Source organism: Adiantum capillus-veneris, chromosome 17, assembly GCF_014529385.1.
Source record: "Adiantum capillus-veneris isolate H3 chromosome 17, ASM1452938v2, whole genome shotgun sequence".
In the NCBI taxonomy this organism is placed as follows: Eukaryota; Viridiplantae; Streptophyta; class Polypodiopsida; order Polypodiales; family Pteridaceae; genus Adiantum; species Adiantum capillus-veneris.
In genome coordinates, this window is record NC_140947.1 from 998,605 (window position 1) to 1,021,462 (window position 22,858).

Sequence of the window (22,858 nt, forward strand, 5' to 3'; positions counted from 1 at the left end):
ACAATATGTCATGCCTAGGAAAAGGGATCACATAACGATGCTGACTAAAATACAGAAAACGATCACGAATGAAACACTCGAACAATGCGTGCGTATCAATCAAGCGAACACATAATACTTCTTGTGAGGGTTCTGTGGACCTAGGTTCGAGAGGTTCTTCCTGAATGATCGAATCGTCCTGTGGGGGTTCTTTGGACCTCGACTCGAGAGCCAAGATCGGATCTTCGTGATTGATCGAATCTACAACGAGGTTAGTTTCGCTAGGAAAAGCATCCACTAACCCATCATCCTTGTGAACAATAACATCATCTTCATGCAATTCATCATGCTTGTCTTTTTCATCCAAATCATCATGCAAATCATTATCATTCAAATCCTGTGTGTCACGCTGTGGAGAAAAAGAGATTGAGAGAATCTCCTTATCTTGAATCCTTGCAATCTTGTCCTGCATATTAGCAATGAGAGATGGAGAAGGAACAATGTCCTCTCCATGAATGACAATGGGAGAATCGCTTTTGGCATTGAGAGTGAAGGTTTTAGCCTCCCAATCAATGAGAGGGTTATTATCACGAAACCATCGAATGCCCAAAATCATATCACATCCTGAGAGAGGAGAAACAACAAATCTTCTAGTGAAGGTAGCTTTTTGAATTGCAAACAACACATCAAGGCATTCCTCTGTAATGAGAGCGTCCATACCGAGAAGAAAGCCAGAGACCTCCATAGGAAATCTCGGACTAACTTTGAGGCGGGCTCTCTCAACAAGAGAGGGACTGATCACATCATGCATACTACCTGGGTCGAACAATATGACAAAACGGTGCCCCGACGTACGACCATAACATTTAATGAGAGAATCATCAATGGGAGGGTCCTGAGAAACTTTGGGCACAACCGTGTTATCATTCATTGCATTGACAGATGTAGTGGGTTTTGTGGATTCTTTAGATTCATTCGATTCAAGCTTAGGACATGTTCTTTTTATGTGACCCTTAATGTGACAATGAAAACAACGACCTTCCTTAGAATACGTGCTTTGTTCTTCCGACGTGATGTATCCTCCTACAATTCCTTGTGCTACTTTTTCATCTGGAGTAAGCTTAGGTTTAGCAATTGTATTAGCCTTACCCTTGGGTTCATTGGAAGAATTCTTTGATGAGATACTGTTGGTAGATTGGTTAGAAGAGTTATCATTCTTACCATTCTTACCGTTCTGAGGGTTCTGAGAAGTTTGCGAGGTACTTGTGCAAGTCTTGTTCTCCTTAGGCTTTCCCTTGTTGTGCTTCATCTCCTGTGCGAGAGCAATCGCTACCGCCTTGTTGAGATCGATTGGATCGAATACCTCGACATCGTACTTGATATACTCGTCCAATCCAAAGAGAAAAGCCTCTTTGCGCTCATCATCCGACATGCGTAATTGGGTACCTAGCTGCAAAACACGATTAGAAAAAGACATAACCGGCATACCATTTTGCTTGAGAGCGTGTCAATCGTCCTTCAATCGTGCAAGGTACTGAGGTGGCATAAACCGCGCCTTGAGCTAAAAGAGAGGGGCGTGAAATCGTCGGCTGCCTCTAGGTGCGTGGCTAGCTGTGCCTCTTGCCATTCGTGGTACCAATTGATGGCATCACCGGCAAGGTACATAGCTGTCGTCAAAACTTTGCTATTTCCTGTTTTCTTAGTTGTCGCAAAATAAGCATTAAATTGATGCGACCAAGAATGAATAACAGTAGCATCCATCTTACCGTCATACTTACTGAAAGTCAACTTTTCTATGACTGGATGGTTGGAATCCGCGTCATGGCTTGCGCCACTTGACGAACTCCCACGATCTTTGGGTGGTTCGGTCTTCGAGGCTAGCATGTGGGAAATAAATTCTTGATTTCGAATCTCCCTTTGAGCTTCTCGTTCATCGCGCTCGCGTTCGAAAGCAAGTCGATTTTCTTCTTGTTTTGTGGCAAGAGCAAGACGCTCACGTTCCTGAGCAAGGCGATTTGCTTCTTGTCTATCCATCATGGCCATCATCTGCTTGAGCATTTCCTCCATAGGATTTGGTGCACTTGGTGGCGTAGATGGCGAAGGGGGAGGGTTGAAGAAATCATATCCGGGTGGGGACGAGTCTTCGTCGCCTCTCTCATGCTCATCACCTGTATGCGAAGTATCCATTCCGCTTTGGGTGACAACCATGCACTATAATCTTGGGGTCTTAAGCTCACGAGGAACTTGGGTTCTTGAGGGTCTTCGTTCTTGGGTTCTTGGGTTCTTGAGGGTCTTGAGGTTCTTGAGGTGTTGTTTCGCTTGCAAATCGCGTTGGAGAAGGATCTTCTCTTCACCTGAGTTCTACTCTTTTTTGCAGGCGCACCCCTTGGCGGCCTTGCGCTCACACCAAGGTTGCTTTTTTCCACCTCACGTTGATTGGCTGGCTGCTAAGTGCACGGTCCGCTCTCAATGAGTGAAAAGAGACACAAGGGGAGGTTGGACAAGCCCTTCTTTCTTGGGATTCCTGTTACTCTTCAACAAAACACGATTAGGAATCGCCACGCCCAAGTAAACTTGGGTTCGTGCGACCGCAACAAGCAAAAAGAATCTTGTGGTTCTTGTGGTTCTTTCCTTGAGTAATGCAGAACACTTCCAAAGCTCTGATACCAATGTAAGGTGCAACGGAATGAATGTTGTATTTTCTCAAGATTAGTGATCTTTATTGCTCAAGGTTCCTTTTAGTTCTTAGGGAAAGAGAGCTTTCCGTCTTATGGAGAATGCTATGATCATGAACAAAGTGAGTGGATATTGTGCGTGCAAGTGAGTGAGACTGAGAGAAGGAGAGAGAAGAGATACGACACCCGAGAGGTTGTAAAACCCTCCTCCGAAGGCCCCACTCTCGTCGGCAAGAGTGGTCTACTTTGATTGCACAAAGGTGTACAATGCGAATGCAATGGACTGATGCAATGGGACTATGCCGATGACGACGACGGTGTTGACGACGACGACTTGATGGCTGAAATCTGAGATCTTCTAATCGCTGAATTTTGGGACTGTTTCGGTGGCTGAAAATGACTGTTTTGGCTGCGTTTTCTTGGGCTAAAGATGGGGGAACTTCTGCAACTAATCTGGGATGTATCTGCTACTGTTCATCTGCATTTTGTCAAGGCTGAAAATCTGCGTTTTTGCTGCTGAGATCGTTGGCTGAAAAACGCTGAGATCTGCAAGTGCTGCTGGCGTTTTTATGGCTGAAAATGGGGGAACATCTGCCACCAACTTGGGGCTGATCTTCTACTGTGTCATAGGCTGAAAATGCTGTGTATCTGCGGTAGATTAGGGCTGAAAACCAAAAACGCTGATGGATCCTGCTGCTAGCCAAAAACGCTAGGCTGATCTGATGTTGCAAAGCAAAAAAGCTGAAGTGCCTGATGCATGCGAGGATGATCTGATGAAATCGCTGGGAATCTGCAATGGGTGGCTAGCGTTAGTAGAAACCTGATGGTGCTGCCGGTAAGGGGCTGAAATCGCTGGGAATCTGCAATGGGTGGCTAGCGTTAGTAGAAACCTGATGGTGCTGCCGGTAAGGGCTGAAAACGCCAAGCACTGGAGGTTTATGGCGATGGCTACTGGAGATGGAAAGGCCAGGGAATGGGACTTGATGCTGGGGATCTGCTGTGGTAGGAAACGCCAAGGATGAGGGAAGGATGGCGATGGTATCTGCTTGAAAAACGCTAGGGGGTCATGAGGGGGGGTACTACTGAGAAGTTGCCTGTTGAGCGGGAAGCTCCTGCTGCCTCTTCTGCCAGAAAGTGCTAACTTGGGTTTGCTTATATATTAACTTAGCAGAATTGCCCTATCTACTTTTGTTGGAAAGTCACTTAAAAATAATAAGTGAAAATAACCAAAAATAGGAAAATAGGCTAAATGCACTGGAAAATTCCCCTAAATGATGTTAATGGATTCTGATGGGAATTCCGATGATCATGCTGTGTGCAACCGGAGGATATGCATCTAAGCTAAGTGACTGGGCATGCACGGTCTACGAATAGACTCACAAAAGTGCCAGATCACTGCTAATCTAATACTTGACTGGACTGACTGAACCCTGTTGTGGTGTAGCTTGTCCACGGACACATAGGGTTGGGATGTGTCACGTGACACAAATTTTCTGCCAGCTCCATGCTAACCCCTCCTTGTATTCCAGTGCTTTAGGGTCGGCTATTGTTGGGGACAGCCAGCTATTCTTGGCACCCCCAACAGCCTATAAATTCAACTAGTGCTTTCTCTCTTGCTCCCAATTATGCGAGCGCTAGCAATGAGGGACTCAGCCACGGAGAATCTGAAATTTTATCACGTGAAACCATCGAGCCAATGTCGTTTTTCCGCACTTGGAGTGACAAGTAAAGATTGTGGATACTCTCTACGAGTTGTCGTTTCGCATTTGTGCTTTTTGTAGGTACTCCATAACAGAGGAAGAGCAAGGGGGCCTCTGCCTACGCTCTTTCCGGAATCCGGAACGGTTTGCGGAGTTTCACGCTCCGAGTATAGACGGAAAAAGGAATTGAGAGCTTCTCTCTCGGAATTTTCTGCACGGGAAGGAATTGACGATCGAGTGTAAGATTTAGAAGGGAGGGGTATGCGCTCTTGTTTGTGACAAACACCATCGCCAATTTACCATTTTCTTGAAGCAACCCTACCATGTCATCAGTTGCTTTATCAACGCTCATGCTTATGTGGCCCATGTGCTCACCACCCCGGCCCGAACATGAGTTGTAGCCGGCTACAACTCTTACCTACTACGTTGCTGTAGGTCTCTTCGTCATCTCGTAGGCTCCTTGCCTTGGCGTTGAGAACCCTCTCTCAGAATCATTTGCCATGGGCTCGGCACTGCTCCCGCCATATGGCCCACGCTCTACAGCTATTCAAGGCTCCTCATCACCCGAAGTCGAAGAAGCGTTGCCTGCAAACTCGCATTGATTGGAATTTTTTTTATGGAGTTTATTTTTCTTTAAGTTGTTGTTCCCACCATAGTGGAGCTACAAGAGGTACTTTCCACTGTTTACTCCACAAAGCCCTCTTCACACTAATAGCAGATCATCCAGCAGAGCAGCACATGCTCTCTTTTGGACGCGCATCAAGAATTTGAGCTCACCCATTTTTTCAGAATTTTTTTCCAGCCATTCAAAGGGAAAAATACCTTTTAAAGATTCAATCATTTTCTTTTGCCACGGGGCAACATAACTAATTATTTTCTTGTCAAAGCTAATGTGTATGCACTATTTTAGCTAATATGCTCCAATTATCCCACACTCCAAAATTATCAAAGAGGCTTTAAGCGCATCGAGTGTTCAAGTATTCTACGAACTCAAGCATTCAAGCTTTTGGTGAAAATTGTAATGTATGTAAATAATTCGAGTTACCAAAGCTTCTACAAATTTGTGCCATGCATGCCATACCTAAATCTCGAGATTATAAGGGGTTATAGACGTTGCCAATATATTTTGGTAAAAGCACGGATCAAAGAATGTGCACTCACATGTGCACATCATCAAAATCTTGCAGATTCCCAAGAGCAAGGAAGTTAATGCATAGGAGATGAAGCCCATAGTTTCCTAAAGAAAGTGATTACTTACATCTGGAAGTTTTTAGACACTGTTTCAAACCATATAGTTTGGAGGTAAGACCTTCACTATTTTTTCTTGCATCAGATTCAATCTTTATGAGCCCTATGTAGTTAGCCGATGTAACCTATATTAAACTCCGTGATTAGAATCCATGCTCTATTGTGTAAGCTTCTTACACGGGCGTTTGTTGAGGTAAGACTGTAGCTTACACTCACGGTGAGAACAAACCCTTAGGCCCAAGCATGCACCATGTATGTGCATAGTCATATTTTTTGTATGAAACCAATAAGCCTCACACATGCTACTAATTCCCTAAAACACATGCTATACACTTGCGATAGCCACATGCTTCTTGTGGTAGCTCATATGACCCTTGCACTTGTGATGCATATCCATCCAATCATTGATTTCACATCTCCTACCATGAGCCTATAGATGGTCACTTCCCCTACCCCGTGTCTACAAGAGTACATGCCAAGAAAAAAACAAAACAATCACAAATTTGCTGAATTTCATTAAAAAATCAGCAAAATAGAGAGTATTCTCTGATTTTTGTAAATAATCAGCAATACAAAGCGTTGGTGCTAGCATTGTGGATTATGTTTTGGCTCCCACATCACTTATATTTCCCTGACCTGTTGGAGTGTATGTAGATCATGCTCATATTTCTTTTGCAGTAGATTTGTTAGTGGCCTTCATCATGCAACACATCGCGATCCGGGATACCGCTTTTGCAGAGAGAGAGAGATGGAGTGTATACAGCACAGCCATATAGTCTTCTAGTAGGGGAGAACCACATAGACCCTTGTAAGAGCTCACTTGGATATTGATAGAGATGACACACACAGCGGCAGCCACAACTTTTCCCTACTTTGCTTATTGGGAGCATGCCTGAGAATAGTTGGCATCATGATGAGTGCCGAGAGACGAGAGCCCGGCTACAGGGAGAGGTGGCTTTGGGAGACATCACACATTGGCAGTCACATATACACTACTTTTACAGAGGTGCTAGTTGCGATAGCCCACCACAAGTTACCACGTCTCACCCTCATTGGGGCATCCTTCTTGATCGGACCATCCAAGTTGGCCGCTCACGAAGCGTGAGGATCCTCACATCATCGACAAGGTCTACATTGGCGGAGGCTACGGGGCATTATTGAGCAACATCGAGGCCCCCCACCCCCCAACCCACCCAGTTTCTCGAGAGTTGACTATGGAGGACATTTACGCCATTCTACAGAGATCCATGAGAGAGTTCAATGGGATAATAACCTTTGTATACTTTCTCCATTGTACACCTCATTAGCCTTGATGTGATTGTGCCCCTCCCCATATGTTTTGCGATGATGCATTATGTGATGTTGATGATAATGATGAGAATGTAGAGTAGGCTTACATACCTACTCACTCTAGGTACCCTCATTTATTTTTATTTTTATGTTCCTTAGACATTTTACTAGAGTCTCACATGGATGTAACCTTTTGGTCTCATACACTCAAGGGAAAAGGAACATTATCAAAAACAATAAACCCATAAAGGATTGTCATTTCGTGAAGCTCTCTTTCCTATGCCTAACCCTCCTGTGAATGCCTTTGTTGCTTTTCCTGCTTGCTCTGCAATCTGCTTCTCCTTGTTAAGCAAGGGTGTGTATATGGCTTATAATGAAGATGGGTCATATGCTTCAATTCTTTGTGACCATGCCTTTGAATTAATGCTCCTTTGGAAGGAAGCTAACAGTACAAGTCTTGGCCATTCAAGAAACGATGAACTGAACCCCAGTAAGAATTATGTACAGACTCCCCAAGTGACATGAAGGCAAAAGTGGTTAAGGAAGAGGAAACAAGCCATGGCCATGCTTGTCTCTTTCTTCTATTGGGGTCCAATTCTGTCTGAGGATGGATTTGCATAGCAATAATTGACCTACAGGACGCCCATGCTATGTAGGCATCTTGCACCCATTTTGTGACGCTTATCGAGGGCCAAACTTGTTTGTGAGTTGTGGGATGTTTTGGTTGCAGCCAATGTGTCTGTTTTGTGGGCTTTGTCCATCAAATGGAGGAAGAAGCTTGAGTCACAGCATGCAGATGGTAGTTTGATCTTCTGTTACTTTTTCTCTCCACTTTAACTTGCAGAGACGATTTCCCTTTCTTATTTACCTGCTTGGGTCCCATGGAACTTATTTTGGTGCCCTGGCCCCTTTGGGACAATAACATTTTCCTCCTCTCTGTGTCCCTCTCATGTGTGTGCAGAGATTTTTCCTTACCATTACTTATTCTTGTGGGTTGTTCTTCCACAATTGCTCTACGTGTCTACATTTTCACCTTTTTATTGGTTGCCTGGACAGGTTTCCAAAGCATGCTGAGTGGCTTGCGAGTTATTTCACGGGAAGAAGCAAAATTGGAATTGCAACATGTAACGCACTCTTTTAGCTGGATGTTTACTGATCAGTTTCTGTTGTTATCAACTTTATCTTTTTGTTTTGCTTCTGTACTAATGTCAAAAACTTATCTCAACATGTTTATAGATAAGTTTATATTCATGGACATTGATGCTATTAATAGTAATGTTAGATACTGATTGAACATGTTTGCCTTTGTATCAAATATTATAAGCCATGGCAACTCTTTGTGGTGCATCACTTTAGTCCATCTGGAACATGCGTTATGTGGGGCATGCAAATTGTCTGCTCACCATGGGCGCCTACATAATGGTGTTGATTTGGCTTCATGGAAAGGGAAAGGACGGGCATTGTAAAAGTAGATTGGATAGGAAACCTGAGGGGGAGCTGCTAGTGAGTCTTTTATTGTGCAACCAAAATCTGACACTTCGTTGGCATCAAAAGTTTGCTTATGTACGCCTTCAATATGTAAGAACCTTTCCATCTGGAACATGCTCAATGTGGGGCATGCAAATTGTCTGCTCACCATGTGCGCCTACTTTTACAATGTCCATCGTCCTTTCCCTTTCCATGAAGTCAAATCAACACAATTATCTGATTATTGCAGCATGAGGGGAGCTGCTAGTGAGTCTTTCATTATGCAACCAACATGACACTCTCCTTTGGCATCAAAAGTTTGCTTATATACACCTTCAATATGTAAGAACCTGCCAGCAGCAGAAGAAGAAGTTATCACCAACTTACTGATCCTCGTCGAGTGGCCAAAGTTGAAAGGTCTTCCCAACTTATGGCACCCCGTCTGATGGGGCCGGAGCCATTAGAATAAAGCAAGCACACACACACAAAAGATTTGCGTAAAATATGATGACGTGGCACAGTTGTACAGATCACCTGATTTTTGCGCTGACTTGCTGACATGGTAGATTGTACAGATGTTTCCACATTTTGCGCTGCTGGCTGCTACGTGGCAGTTGTACGGAATCCTGGATTTACGCTGGCAGCTTTTAGACCAGATGCTTTTGAGTTAAATGCTTTTCCTATAAACTACGTTTGGATGGGCCTAGAGTATGAAGGGTGGGCTCTCTGTGTGGCATTCAACAGATGTAGAGCAGAGCCACCGCCATTGTACTGAGTTGAAGCAATATAAAGAAATATCAAAAGGGGCGCTAGGGTTTTGGGCCAATGATCTCTTGGGGTGGAATTCCGTCACTCCATGTCTCATGTGTTGTATCTCTTTCTCTTCAGTTGGTTTGAAGTGCTTAAAAGTTTGTTCCGTCTGTTCTTTTTGGTTGGCACATGGTGCCTCGTCCATTTTAGCGGTATGAGAGCTTCAATCGTGTGCTTTTCTGAAAGCATACCGGTCCTACCAAGAACAGACAGAGCACAATTACGTTAATGGATTGAGCAAAGTACCTGTAGTTTCTTCTCGACGAGCTTCACGACATACTTTCGTAGCATCCTCAGTAAAATCTTCCGACCTTGCAAAGTTTCCAACAATTTCTAAACTACATGTTACCGCCTCTAATGCCCGAGGTAGTACCACCTCCTCCGATACCAGAAAGTACAAGAGCTTCTAGCTGGCGACCTTTTCAGGCATTTGTTCCAATTGGGGGAGTCTTTAGGAACATGGTGCAACCATCTGACCCTAATCCAGTGCAGTGGCCTCTGCTACCACCCCACCACCACCACCACCTGGGTACAAATGGTTGGAGGTTGTATGGATATCCTTACTATCCATATCCGAGATTTGCGCCTAACCAACCAAAGGATTTCCAGGATGGCGGCTGACAGTCAAATTTTTCACCTTTTGTGTAGTGAAAGACCGAAAGAAAGCCTTGCAATTCCTCCAACAATTCGACAATATCTATGCGTTGGGGAACTAGACGGAAGAATAAAAAATTTATCGAGCTGCGGGATCTCTCAAGGATAATGCTATGCAGTGTTGGAGTTCAATTGCGACACAACCGCATGCTCCAAGGACTTGGCAAGCTTTCAAGACAATTTTTGCACGAAGTTATATGACCTCTTTGCTTGAAGTCCAGATTCTGTCAAAATGGGGCAACTTGAAAATGCTTGCCACGAAGACAAGGAAGACTACAACCAAAGGTTTCTTGACGTCTACTTTTTGATGTCTTTCTTTAAGTTGATTCCCTTGGAGGACCAATGCGAGTGATATACCATTGGATTGCCATCACCTTTATAGGAACACTTTCTGTCTAAACAAGTATCGACAATGCAAGGGCTTATGGACCATGCCGCGGTCGGCTACAAGCTTATGAAAGGGAAGCTCGAGTTTACTACATAACATTTTCTAGTAAGCAATTAGAATTCTCGGCAACAACGCACAAATCCCCGGGAATCTTGTGAAAGTCAACCTCAAAGGCATCATGCCATCTCGCATGAATCTCATCCATCGGATAAGTCTTTACATACTTCACATATTTTGGGTCTCTGGAGTACTTGATCAATATTTTCACACACGTGTCAACCTGCAGTTGACGTTTGTTCTCTGCTCTGGCAAACTTCCCCGTCAAACATTTACCCAATTCTTCATTCTTTTCTTTAGTTCTCGCGTTCGGTTTCCTATATCTTCGCCTCCTCGCTACGTAAAAAGTGGGTGTTCGTACTGCTGCCTGTCACGCCATCCATTTGCTACGCAAGTCTTGAGTGTGTCTGTGCGCTTTATTTTTAATGGCCTTAGGCCCCATCGGATTGGGTGTCATAAGTTGGGAAGACTTTTTAATCATTGGACCACTAGGCAAGGAACTATAAGTTGGTGAGAACTTCTTATGTTGCTGCTTTTGGGGTTTAGGCCTCTCGACCGGGATCTGCAAGTTAAGGCTCGGGGAGCCCTAACCCAATCCGATCTTCAGTGGCTTGACACGTCAGCAGTTTGTGACATCCCCCCTTCTTGAAAAAAGCATTCAGTTTTCTCATTCCATATCGGAGCTCTTGTTATTCTGGCGTAGCAAAATTAGCCATCACACCCAGACCAGGCCGATCTATAACGGGTGTCTTGATGCACTAAAATTGCATACCCAGGCAATCTCACCCAATTAGAAAATATTCAGTGGTTGACACATCACAATGCACCTAAAAAGGTCCGGGTTATGAGCTTAGAGGACCGATACAACCAAATTTCCCAGACCGCAGCTTGCGTCGCTTGGAGGTTTTGAGCATACAACTAAATGCTCCCCAGACACCCGGTCTACATGGTTTAGAGGTTTTCCAACATACAACAAAACGCTCCCCAGACACCCGGTCTACGTTGTTTCGAGGTTTCAGACATTCTCAAACATCAAATCCTCTCTTCAGTTCTCGGCCCGAGAGTAAATGGAAAATCATTGAAACCAGTATTCAAACTAGAGTCAAGCAATTCTCAAATTGGCACCAAGATAGGTTTAAAACAGATACAATCCATTTCAAACAAGTTTCAAACAGTACTTTCTTAAACGAAGCTCAAAAGGTATCTGAACACGAAGGAATTAGAAAATTCATTCAGGGTTTTGTTCTGGCAATCAAACTTCGAAGACGACTCGCCTTTCCTTCTGTATCAAGGTAATCGTTCGGTTCCAGATCTGGAGTGTTGCGTCATTCTTGTCGTGCCAAGGCATGCCCAAGAGAGCGTCGCAATTGCCCAACTTCATGATGTTGAAATATGCTTTTCCTTGGTATCCCTGGATGGTCATCGGAAGAGCACCAATGAGCAGTACCACCTATTGAGTTTGTCTAGTGGCTAGCTGAGCTTCAAGTTCTCCACCCTCTAAATCATAGTCAAAATTCATTTGCTTGAGGAAGTTGGGATGGATGAAATTCTCAATAGCTCCTAGATCAAAGAAAATAAGGGCTTTCAAGTTGTTTATTTCTCCATAAGCTCTGCACAATTCATTTGAACTTTCAAGATTAATGCCATAAATATCAGGTACAACTTCAATGGCAAGTCTAGCTCTCTTAGCGGAGGTGGTAGTGTTGGTCTATCTGCTCTTGGAGCTGGAGGTTGCTCTGAGGATATCTCGGCTCTTTGAGGACATGAATTGTAAGTATGCCATGTCTGAAAACATTCAAAGCATCGGCCTTCTTATAATAGGGTTTCTCGTAACGCTGTGTCAAATGAGGCCTTCGAGGTTGATTTTCACTTGATTCTTGGGGATTTGTTCTTTGTTGCTGAGAGTTCTGATTTGTTTTACCTTTCTTCTGTGGTAAACTCTAGCTTCCCTTTCATAAGCTCGTAGCCGATTGTGGTATGGTCCATAAGCTCTTGCATTGTCGATATTTGTTTAGATAGACAGTGTTCCTGTAAGGGCGATGGCAATCCAATGGTATATCGCTCGCATTGGTCCTTCAAGGGAATCAACTTGAAGAAAGACAACGGAAGGTAGACGTTGAGAAAACTTTGGTTGTTATCTTTCATAGTCTTCATGGCAAGCATTTTCAAGTTTCCCCGTCCTAACATAATTTGGACTTCAAACAGGGAGGTCATATAACTTTGTGCAAAAATAGTCTTGAAAGCTTGCCAAGTCCTTGGAGCATGCAGTTGGGCCATGATTGAACTCCACCATTGCATAGCATTATCTTTGAGAAATCCCATAACTCGAGATATCGTCGAATTGTTGGAGAAACTGCAAGGCTTTCTTCTGATTGTTCACTCGAGAAAAAGTGAAAAATTTTACTGTTGTGCTGCCATTCTTGAAATCTTTTGGTTGGTTCGGTGCAAACCCCGGATGTGGATAGTAGGGATATTCATACGGGCTTGTAAGGTGCAGCAGAAGTGAATGTTGAACTTTGCTCAAGATGAGTGCTCCGAACTGTGCTCAAGGATTCCTTTTACTTATGGAAGGGAGAGCCTTCCGTTCTTTTATGAGAGAGTGCAATGGACACAAACAAAGTGAATGGACACTGTAAGTGAAGGTGCATGAAACTGAGAGATAGAGAAAGAAGAGAATACGACACCGGGAAGTTGTCAAACCCTCCTCCAAGGGCCCCACTCTCGATGGTGAGAGTGGTCTATTATTGATTGCACAATCTGATACAAGATGCTGATGAGAATCTAATGGGCTAAGTCGAGGCCGACGGTGTGGACGACGAGGACGAGACTATGGATGAAAATTGAGTGCTTGAACTGGTTCTTGTCGCCGTTGCAAAACGTTGCTCTCTATGGCTGAAAACGCTGCTTCTTGTGGCTTGAAAACGCTGGACAGCATGTGCAAAAACGCTGCCGTGCTACCTGTAAAACGTTGATATGCTGCCTTCTTTATCCTTGCTGAATTAGCCTGATGAAAAACGCTGTCCTAGGGTTGAGATCGCAGCTGCAAAATCGCTGAAGGGCTGGCTGTATTGCTGCTACAAAAACGCTGGTCTGAGGCTGCTAAAAACGCTAAGTTGGTGGTGTTAAAAACGCTGATCTTGCTGGGCTTCACAAGCGCTGAAGGCTGAGGTTGCCAAGGCTGAAAACGCTGAAGGGCTGAGGTGAGGGAAAACGCTAGGCTGAGGGGTGGTTCTTATCTTGCTTGAGAAGGTTCTCTAGAGGCCTGCTGCACTGAGTGCCTGATGCTCTCCTTCTTCTTCTGCGAGATAGTGCTAGCTTTGGTTTGCTTATATATTATCTTAGCAAAGTTGCCCTACCTAGTTCCCAACAAAATTCACTTAATAAATAAGTGAAAAATGTCAAAAATAGGGAAAATAGGTCTAATGCACTGGAAAATTACCCTAATGGATTCTGATGGAAATGTTAATGATCATGCTGTGTACAACCGGAGGATATGCATCTAATCTAAGTGTTTGGACATGCACGGTCTGCGAATTGACTCACAAAAGTGCCAGATCACTTCCTATTCTAGACTAACTTGACTGACTGAACCCTGGTCATGCTGTAGGTTATCCACGGACACATAGGGTTGGATGTGTCACATGACATCCCCTCCTTTTCAAAGTGAGGTACTGGTACCGAACTGTATGGCATCGAGGGAGATCGCCAATAACATCCAGAATCCTGGAAAGGACTCTTCGCCGGCCCACTCTGATGTGTAGGTCGTGCGATACTTGCGACGCTTGCTTCTTTGGGCCCCTCGGAAAGCAACACAAAGTCTTCTGTGGCTCCTTCATTGCTTCATGTTTGTCGAGAGTCATGCGTCTACCATCTTCAAGAATCTCCATGGCTGAAAATTCGTGAAACCACTTCCAACACAAAAACATGAACTTACCTATTTCATGTAAAGTGACTGAAAAAAATCTTGTCTTCCTCAAAGTCTGTGCATGCAACGTAGATGAACAAAGAGACGGAGTACCAAACCGTTCACCACACACACGCAAAGAATGAGAGCGAATCTTGTCGAACTGATCTAAATCAATCAACTGTGGCAAAACACAATGGAAATGCCCATGTTGGGTGCTCATACTTTCTTGTGCTCTTTCTACAACTGTGTCGTGCCAAGGAAGAGACATGGAATGTGACTTCCTTGAATGCATACTTTTCAACTTTTCATAAGAAATCCGCATACGTGCTCATCCATGAGTGAAACGTGCTCAACGTACAATATGACATGCCTAGGAAAAGGGATCACATAAAGATGTTGACTGAAATACAGGAAATGATCACGAATGAAACAATCGAACAATGCGTGCTAACGAATCATTCGAACACATAGTACTTCCTGTAAGGGTTCTTTGGACCTAGGCTCGAGAGCCAAGATCGATTCTTCGTGTTTGATCAAATCTTCCTGTGGGGGTTTTGTGGACCTAGACTTGAAAGCCAAGATCAGTTCTTCGTGATTGATCGAATTTGCAATGAGGTTAGCTTCACTAGAGAAAGTATCAACTATACCATCATCCTTGTGAACAGTCACGTCTTGATCATACAAATCATCATGCTTGTGAGAAATCATATCTGGATCATGCAAATCATCATGCGTATCATCACGCTTGTCCTTATCAGGGAATTTATCATGCTTATTATCATGCAAATCCTGTGTGTCATGCTTTGGAGAAGAAGAGACTAAGAGAGTCTCCTTCTCCTGAATCCTTACAATCTTCGCTTGCACATTAGAAATGAGAGATGGACAATGAACCACTTGCTCTCCACGAATGACAATGGGAGAGTCAATTTTGGCATTGAAAGTGAACGTATTTTCCGCCCAATCAATGAGAGGGTTATGCTCACGAAACCATCGAATGCACAAAATCATATCACATCCTGATAAGAAAAAGAAGCTTGTTGAACAGTAAACAACACATCAAGGCACTCTTTCGTGATGAGAGAGTCCATACCGGGAGCGAAGCCAGAGACCTCGAGAGGAGATTTCTGACTAACCTCTAGGCGGGCTCTCTCAACAAGAGAGGGACTGATCACATCATGCATACTGCTTGGGTCAAACAATATGACAAAACGCTGCCCCGTCATATGACCATAACATTTAATGAGAGACTCATCAATGGGAGGGTCATGAGAAACTTGGGGCACACTCGTGTTGTCATTTATTGCATTGACAGAGGAAGTGGGTTTTGTGGATTCTTTAGATTCATTTGATTCAAGCTTAGGACATGTTCTTTTTATGTGACCCTTAATGTGACAATGAAAACAATGACCTTCCTTAGAATAAGTGCTTTGCTCTTCCGACGTAATGTATCCTCCTAAAATTCCTTGTGCTACCTTTTCATCTGGAGTGAGCTTAGGTTTAGCAATTGTGTTAGCTTTACCCTTGGGTTCATTTTGAGAGTTATTTTCTAAGAGACTATTGGAAGATTGGTTAGAATTGTTACCGTTCTTACCGTTCTGAAGGTTCTGAGAAGTCTGAGAAGTCTGAGAGGTACTTGTGGAAGTCTTGTTTTCCTTGGGCTTTTCCTTGTTGTGCTTCATCTCCTGCGCGAGAGCAATCGCTACTGCCTTGTTGAGATCGATTGGATCGAGCACCTCGACATCATACTTGATATACTCGTCCAATCCATAAAGGAATGCCTCCTTGTGCTCTGCATCCGATTTGCGTAATTGAGTGCCGAGCTGTAAAACAAGATTAGAGAAAGACATAACTGGCATACCATTTTGCTTGAGACCGCGCCAATCGTCCTTCAATCATGCGAGGTACTAAGGTGGCATAAACCGCGCCTTGAGCTTGTCTTGGAAATCGGCCCAATTGAAGGAAAGGGGCGTGAATTCGTCGGCTTCCTCTAGGTTCGCGGCTAACTGTGTCTCTTGCCATGCGTGGTACCAATTGATGGCATCATCGGCAAGGTATATAGTTGCCGTCAAAACCTTGCTATTTTCTGTCTTCTTAGTTGTCGCAAAATAAGGATTAAATTCATGCAACCCAGAATGAATAACCGTAGCATCCATCTTACCATCATACTTACTGAACTGGATCTTCTCTGTGACTGGGTTGTTGAAGTGCGAATCTCTGCTTGAGTCACTTGAGGAACTACCAACATCTTTGGCTGGCTCGGACTTCGAGGCGAGAACATGTCGTACAAACTCTTGCATGCGCTGTTCACTCTGTGCCGCACGCTCTGCCTGTCGTTCTTCAGCCCGCCAAGCGCGCTTGATCACGCTCATGCTCAAAGGTGTCTTGTCAGAGTTGGCGTTCACTCTCCAAGGTTTCTTGTCTGTCTTGGCGTTCACACTCCAAGGCTTCCTGTCGTTCTGCTTTTCTTTCTAGTTGTGCCATCGCAACGCGATTCGTTTCTTGTTGTTGTGCCATCATCTCTATCATCGACTTTACCATCGCCTCCATAGGATTTGGTACAATCCGTTGCGTAGATGGGGAAGTGGGAGGGTCGGGAAAACCTCCTGGTGGGGAAAACTCTTCTTCGCCACTCCCATGCTAACCACCTCCATGCGAAGTATCCATTCCGCTTCAGGTAATGACCATACACTGCTATCTTGGTTCTTAAGTTCATGAGGAAATTGGGTTCTTGTGGGTCGGGTTCTTGGGTTCTTGGGGGTCTTGAGTTCTTGAGGTTCTTTGAGGTTCTTGAGGATCTTCTTTCGCTTGCAATCTGTGTTAGAGAAGGATCTTCTCTTCACCAGAGTTTTGCTCTTTTCCGCGGGCGCACCCCTTGGCGGCCTTGCGCTCACACCAAGGTTGCTTTTTCCCACCTCACGTCGATTGGCCGGCCCCTAAGTGCACGGTCCGCTCTCAATGAGTGAAAAGAGACACAAGGGGAGGCTGAACAAGCCCTTCTTTCTTGGGATTCCTGTCACTCTTCAACAAAACACGATTAGGAATCGCCACGCCCAAGAGGTCTTGGGTTACGTGCGACCGCAACAAGCAAAAAAAATTATGTGGTTCTTTCCTTGAGTGATACAGAACACTGCCAAAGCTCTGATACCAATGTAAGGTACAGCGGAAGTGAATGTTGAACTTCCCTCCAGATGAATGCTCTGAACTGTGCTCAAGAATTCCTTTTACTTATGGAAGGGAGAGCGTTCCGTTCTTTTATGAGAGAGTGCAATGGACACAAACAAAGTGAAGGGACACTGTGAGTGAAGGTGCATGAAACTGAGAGATAGAGAGAGAAGAGAATACGACACCGGGAAGTTGTCAAACCCTCCTCCAAGGGCCCCACTCTCGATGGCGAGAGTGGTCTACTATTGATTGCACAATCTGATACAAGATGCTGATGCGAATCTAATGGGCTAAGTCGAGGGTGACGGTGTGGACGACGAGGACGAGACTATGGCTGAAAACTGAATGCTTGAACTGGTTCTTGTCGCTGTTGCAAAACGCTGCTCTCTATGACTGAAAACACTGCTTCTTGTGGCTTGAAAACGCTGGACAGCATGTGCAAAAACGCTGCCGTGCTACCTGTAAAACGCTGATATGCTGCCTTCCTCATCCTTGCTGAATTAGCCTGATGAAAAACGCTGTCCTAGGGCTGAGATCGCAGCTGCAAAAATGCTGAAGGGCTGGCTGTATTGCTGCTACAAAAACGCTGGTATGGGGCTGCTAAAAACGCTAAGTTGCTGGTGTTAAAAACGCTGACCTTGCTGGGCTTCACAAGCGCTGAAGGCTGAGGTTTCCAAGGCTGAAAACGCTGAAGGGCTGAGGTGAGGGAAAACGCTAGGCTGAGGGGTGGTTCTTGTCTTGCTTGAGAAGGTTCTCCAGAGGCCTGCTGGTCTAATGCACTGGGAAATTCCCGTGATGGATTCTGATGGAAATGCTGATGATCATACTATGTGCAACCGGAGGATATGCATCTAATCTAAGTGTCTGGACATGCACGGTTTGGGAATAGACTCACTAAAGTGCCAGATCACTTCCTATTCTAGACTGACTTGATTGACTGAACCCTTGTCATGCTGTAGCTTATGCATGGACACATGGGGTTGGATGTGTCACGTAACAGGGCTCCAACCATTGCACCCAGGTGGCGGTGGTGGTGGGGGAGGTGGTAGCAAGAATTGTGACAGAGGCGGTTGCACTAGATTAGGGTCACACGGCTGCACCATGTTCCTAAAGACTCCCCCAATAGGAATAGAATGCTGAGAGAGTTGCTGGTTGGAAGCTCTAGTACTCTAGGAGGGGGTACCACCTGGGGCTCAGAGGGGGCAACATGTAGTTCAGGAACTGTTGAAAATTTTGCAGCAAAAGTATGTCGTGAAGCTCGACGAGAAGGTACTCTGTAGAATCGAGAAACGCCATGATGCTCTATCTGTTCTTGGTAGGACCGGTATGCTTTCAGAAAAGCCCATGACTAGAGCTCTGATTACAGTGCTTAATCCACTGTAACGGGAGGGCACCATGTGCCAATGGAAAAGAACAGACGGAACAAACTTTAAGCACTTTAAAACAACTGAATTGAAAGAGATGCATGACATACAAGACACGAAGTGACGGAGTTCCACCCCAAGAGAGCACTAGCCCCAAATGATGGCGCCTCTTTCGGTATTTCTTTATATTGCTTCAACAATGTACAACTCTATGGCTCTGCTCTACATCTACCTGCGATAGAATGCCAGAGAGAGAGAGAGCCCATAGTTTGTATTTAAAGGCCCATGGCCATCCCAAGAGAGAACTGGCCCCAAATGATGGCGCATTTCTTTATATTGCTTGAACAATGTACAACTCTATGGCTCTGCTCTACATCTGCCTACGGTAGAATGCCAGAGAGAGAGAGGCCATAGTTTGTATTTAAAGGCCCATGGCCATTCTAAAGCACCTACATGAAAAGCCACAAGTCTAAAAGAATCTGGTTCTCCAAAAGCAATTACATGGCCATTCAAAAGCAGTTACATCAAAAGCCACAAGTCTAAAAGCAGCTGGTTCCCCAAAAGCTGTTTGCACAATTTTAGGAAATTTGTACAACTACCATGTCATTAGCCAACAACGTGGTTCGCGGAGTCCGTATAGTCTGCCATGTCATTAGAAAGCGTAAAATCGAGGTGCCATGTCATCATGTCAGCATAAAAACCGGGTGTCCGTACTGTTGCTTGCCACGTCATCAATTTGCTATGCAAGTCTTGAGAGTGTGTGTGCGCTTTATTTTCAATGGCCTTAGGCCCCATCAACGACGGGGTGCCATAAGTCGGGAAGACTTTTTAATCATTAGGCCACTCGGCGAGGAACTGTTCTTCTGATGCTTCTAGGGTTTAGGCCCCTCGGCCGGGATATGCAAGTTGGTTAGGGGTAGCCTCGGCCGGGATCTGCAGGTTGGCTTGGAGAGCCCCTAACCCAGGCAGATCTTCAGTGGCTTGACATGTCAACAATTTGTGACAATAGTCTGTCTTCCGAGGATATTTTACAACTATTGCTTTATGATAAGGGGGTGTAACGAGAGAACTGTCTAGAGATGAGCTTGAGGTTCGGTACATAGATTGTGGGAGAGATGGTGTGCGGTGATCGTCATAGAAAGTGGATGCCACCAATCAACACTCACACCTCAAATTGTCAATCCAAGAGCTGTATGACTTGGCTGAGGCACGGAGCCATCCTGCACAAGGTGAGAGAGTTCAATAGATGGAAATTGAAAGAGTACTCTATGAGGCAACAGAGAAGTGCAACCATTCACAAGCACCACTCTTTGTTCTCAATTCAACTCTCTCAACCACACACATAACAATGCATGCATTCTCTAGATGGAGTAGGCTAGTGAAGCATGCATGGAAACTTGCACACACTGCTAATCTACTCTACATACACATACATGCACTTGGAGATGGAGTGGTTCCGCATGCATAGCAAGCAAACTAGCTACCTAGTTCTACATCCACTATTGGGCACTGACGACATTAGTGGGGATCGTGGTATTTAGTCAATACTATGCATGATGGAGCTGATGGTTATATTATCTTGTGGGTGACTACCATGGGTCGATATCTTGCACTCTCCTTTAAGGGTGAATCTTTGCTTATCCTGGATTCATGTAGGTATATCCTAAACACAATCATGCAAGTACACATACCCATTTAGGTGCTTTAACATACTCATTTAAGCAACAAACATATGCTACCATTAGTGATCCAGGAAAGCATTAGAAAAAACAAGCATTGCTTCCATTGGGTGACTAATCACATGAGCATGAAGAAGCTCAAGGACTCCGTAGCTACACTCTTGCTCGAGAGCTTGAGTGCATAAGCATTAAGTAAGCTCACACTTCACAATATATTTTTTATTCCTAGGGTTTTGGTCGACAATGTATGGGCACTCAAGGGATAGTAACCATCTTAATCACATCTTTAACCACCTAGGATTGAATTAATGCAATGTCATCACAACTTGGAACTCTTTATGAGTGAAACCGGCAAGTCACCTGACAAGGCAGTGAAAACACTGCAACGATATTGAATTGGAATGAAAATCAGGACTTCAACTTGAAATATAATTAGACAAGAGGACAAAGTGGCAAAGTTGCACTCTCAAAAACATTGGCTCCTCAACTAGGTGCCCTTGGTGGCATTTCTTCGATTTATTGATGAACTGTCAAAGTTGCATGTGTTCTGAGTGCACACACACACACATTCGTTTAATCAACCATAGAGTCACAATTTGAGACTAATGGTACCTTGGCCCTGGCCCTCACTTTTGTAGGCACTTGGTCCCAAAAGCCACTTAAAATCACAAGTTATTTTTAGAGCACAATATTCCTTTTCTATCTTTTAGTTAATGCACAAAAGCATCTGATTTATCTGCTTTCAATAAACTGTCACCCAAAAAGCATCTCCAGTGTCAAATCAGCCACATCGGCAAATCTGTAAACTGCCGCGCGAGCATTGCTGTACGGGCATGTCAGCATTTGGCCGCACAGTCCTGCGATTTGTGTCGCAATTCGCGAGCATCTACGTTGTTATGTGGGTCTTCAGGTTCGATTCCGGCTCGGTGCTACTCTTCCTGGTTGGTCTGTCATGACACATCACCTTTTTGTGACAAATAGCATTGGGACCGTATTACCTTTTATACAGTGCATTGCGGGAACTACATCAAAATAAGAATTTTGACAGGGATTTCATGACCGCTACATGACATCATAAGTCGTCCATTGATTGCATTTACTGTCTATTTCATGCATTCTAGCATCCGTACAAGTGTTGCAGCTTGAAATTTGTGTTCGGCATTCTATGCACTACAGAGATGGTTAGAGTATGCTTTCATAGCACTGATTTGATGTGATGTTTTTGCTTTGAGGATTCTTTTGTTTCCAAATGCTAACTAGTACCAGTGCATGCTAGCACATAACAAATGCTTGCCCGCCTATTTGATACAAAGCCTTAATCCTTGTCAAAATGCACCTTTAGTTAGAAAGTGACTGGAAAATTGAAATACGTAATGACAATGTGTTGAACAATGCTTTTTTCACTTATGCTTTACAATCTTTATTCTCTAAAACATGCTTCTTGGTTGTAACTTGCTACTCCCAGCGAGATAGCTTCTTCATTATCCTCGAAATTTTTGTGAAAAAATTCAATATTGAGTGTACTAGACATCTCCTTCTTACTTGCTGTTGTCAAATTCCTTTCCATGATCTGTGTATACAGATAACCTGATAAAGGCAATATTTTTGAGGATGTTATTTAGTTTTCTGCAGTTGGAATATGATTGCAAATCCGACGTGCGTGTATTCTTGAGGATGTTATTTGGTTTTCAGCAGTGTGTATATCTTAGTTATAAAGCACTTTATGAAGTCCTTTAAAAGGTCTATGCATTAGTTACTTCTAGGGTAACGCACATCTAATTTTATTTCATTGCTTGCTTTTACTGCACAGATAGAGAGGGAAACTAGCCACAGATCTCAGAAACATGGCAAGGAAAAAAAGAGGAAAAAGAGAAAGCGAGAAAGGAAGACAAGGTTAAAAAGGAATTCTTCTTTGGAGGATTCTGAACGAGGGAGCGATAGTGATGCAAGCTGTAGCAAGATCTTAAAATCTCGCAGACGCAAAAGGAAACATTATTCTGATCCGTCCTCCTCCTCGGATACTAGTGATAACGAAGAGGAAGCTGGTGAACCTTTATCTTTGTTTTTTCATAAGGTTAAGCATTTGTATGATTTCAATTATCTGTCCTAAAGCCTTTTTAACTAGAGAAAGAAGTTTTTGTGTCAAAGTGAAGAATGGCCACCCTACTACAGGAGGATAGTGGGCTCCCTAAGATGTGGATAGAGGGTTGTTGGGAATGATTGGTAGTATAGTGGTAGCTTTGATGCACGATTTCAGGAAGTGTATGAATCTATTGGTGTGAAGGAGATGAAGTGTCTAGGGCCGTGCTGAGTTGGTTGGGAGTGCTGGGCTGCGTGGAGTGTTCACTGGTAAGATTATGAGGAAAGAAATTGTACCTTGACCTGGATTTGGGTGGTAGTTTTCTGCACGAAATTTCGGTTTTGCATCAGAGGTAAATGTTGTCCATGAACCTTTGATGCATGAGTACAGAAAGAGTG

The 22,858-nt window shown here is 44.1% G+C and overlaps 1 protein-coding gene across 2 annotated transcripts in view; it reads left to right on the top strand.

The window, feature by feature from the left end:
* The window catches only part of LOC147436704 (uncharacterized), a 124,129-nt gene that overhangs the window by 56,292 nt on the left and 44,979 nt on the right, over positions 1–22,858 (top strand). For both annotated transcript variants that reach the window (XM_086486151.1, XM_086486152.1), the window contains exons 2-3: positions 7,949–8,016; positions 22,191–22,425. In XM_086486151.1, coding sequence (XP_086342277.1) covers positions 7,960–8,016; positions 22,191–22,425 — 292 coding nt within the window. In that variant the 5' untranslated portion in view covers positions 7,949–7,959. The remainder of the gene's footprint in view (positions 1–7,948; positions 8,017–22,190; positions 22,426–22,858) is intronic.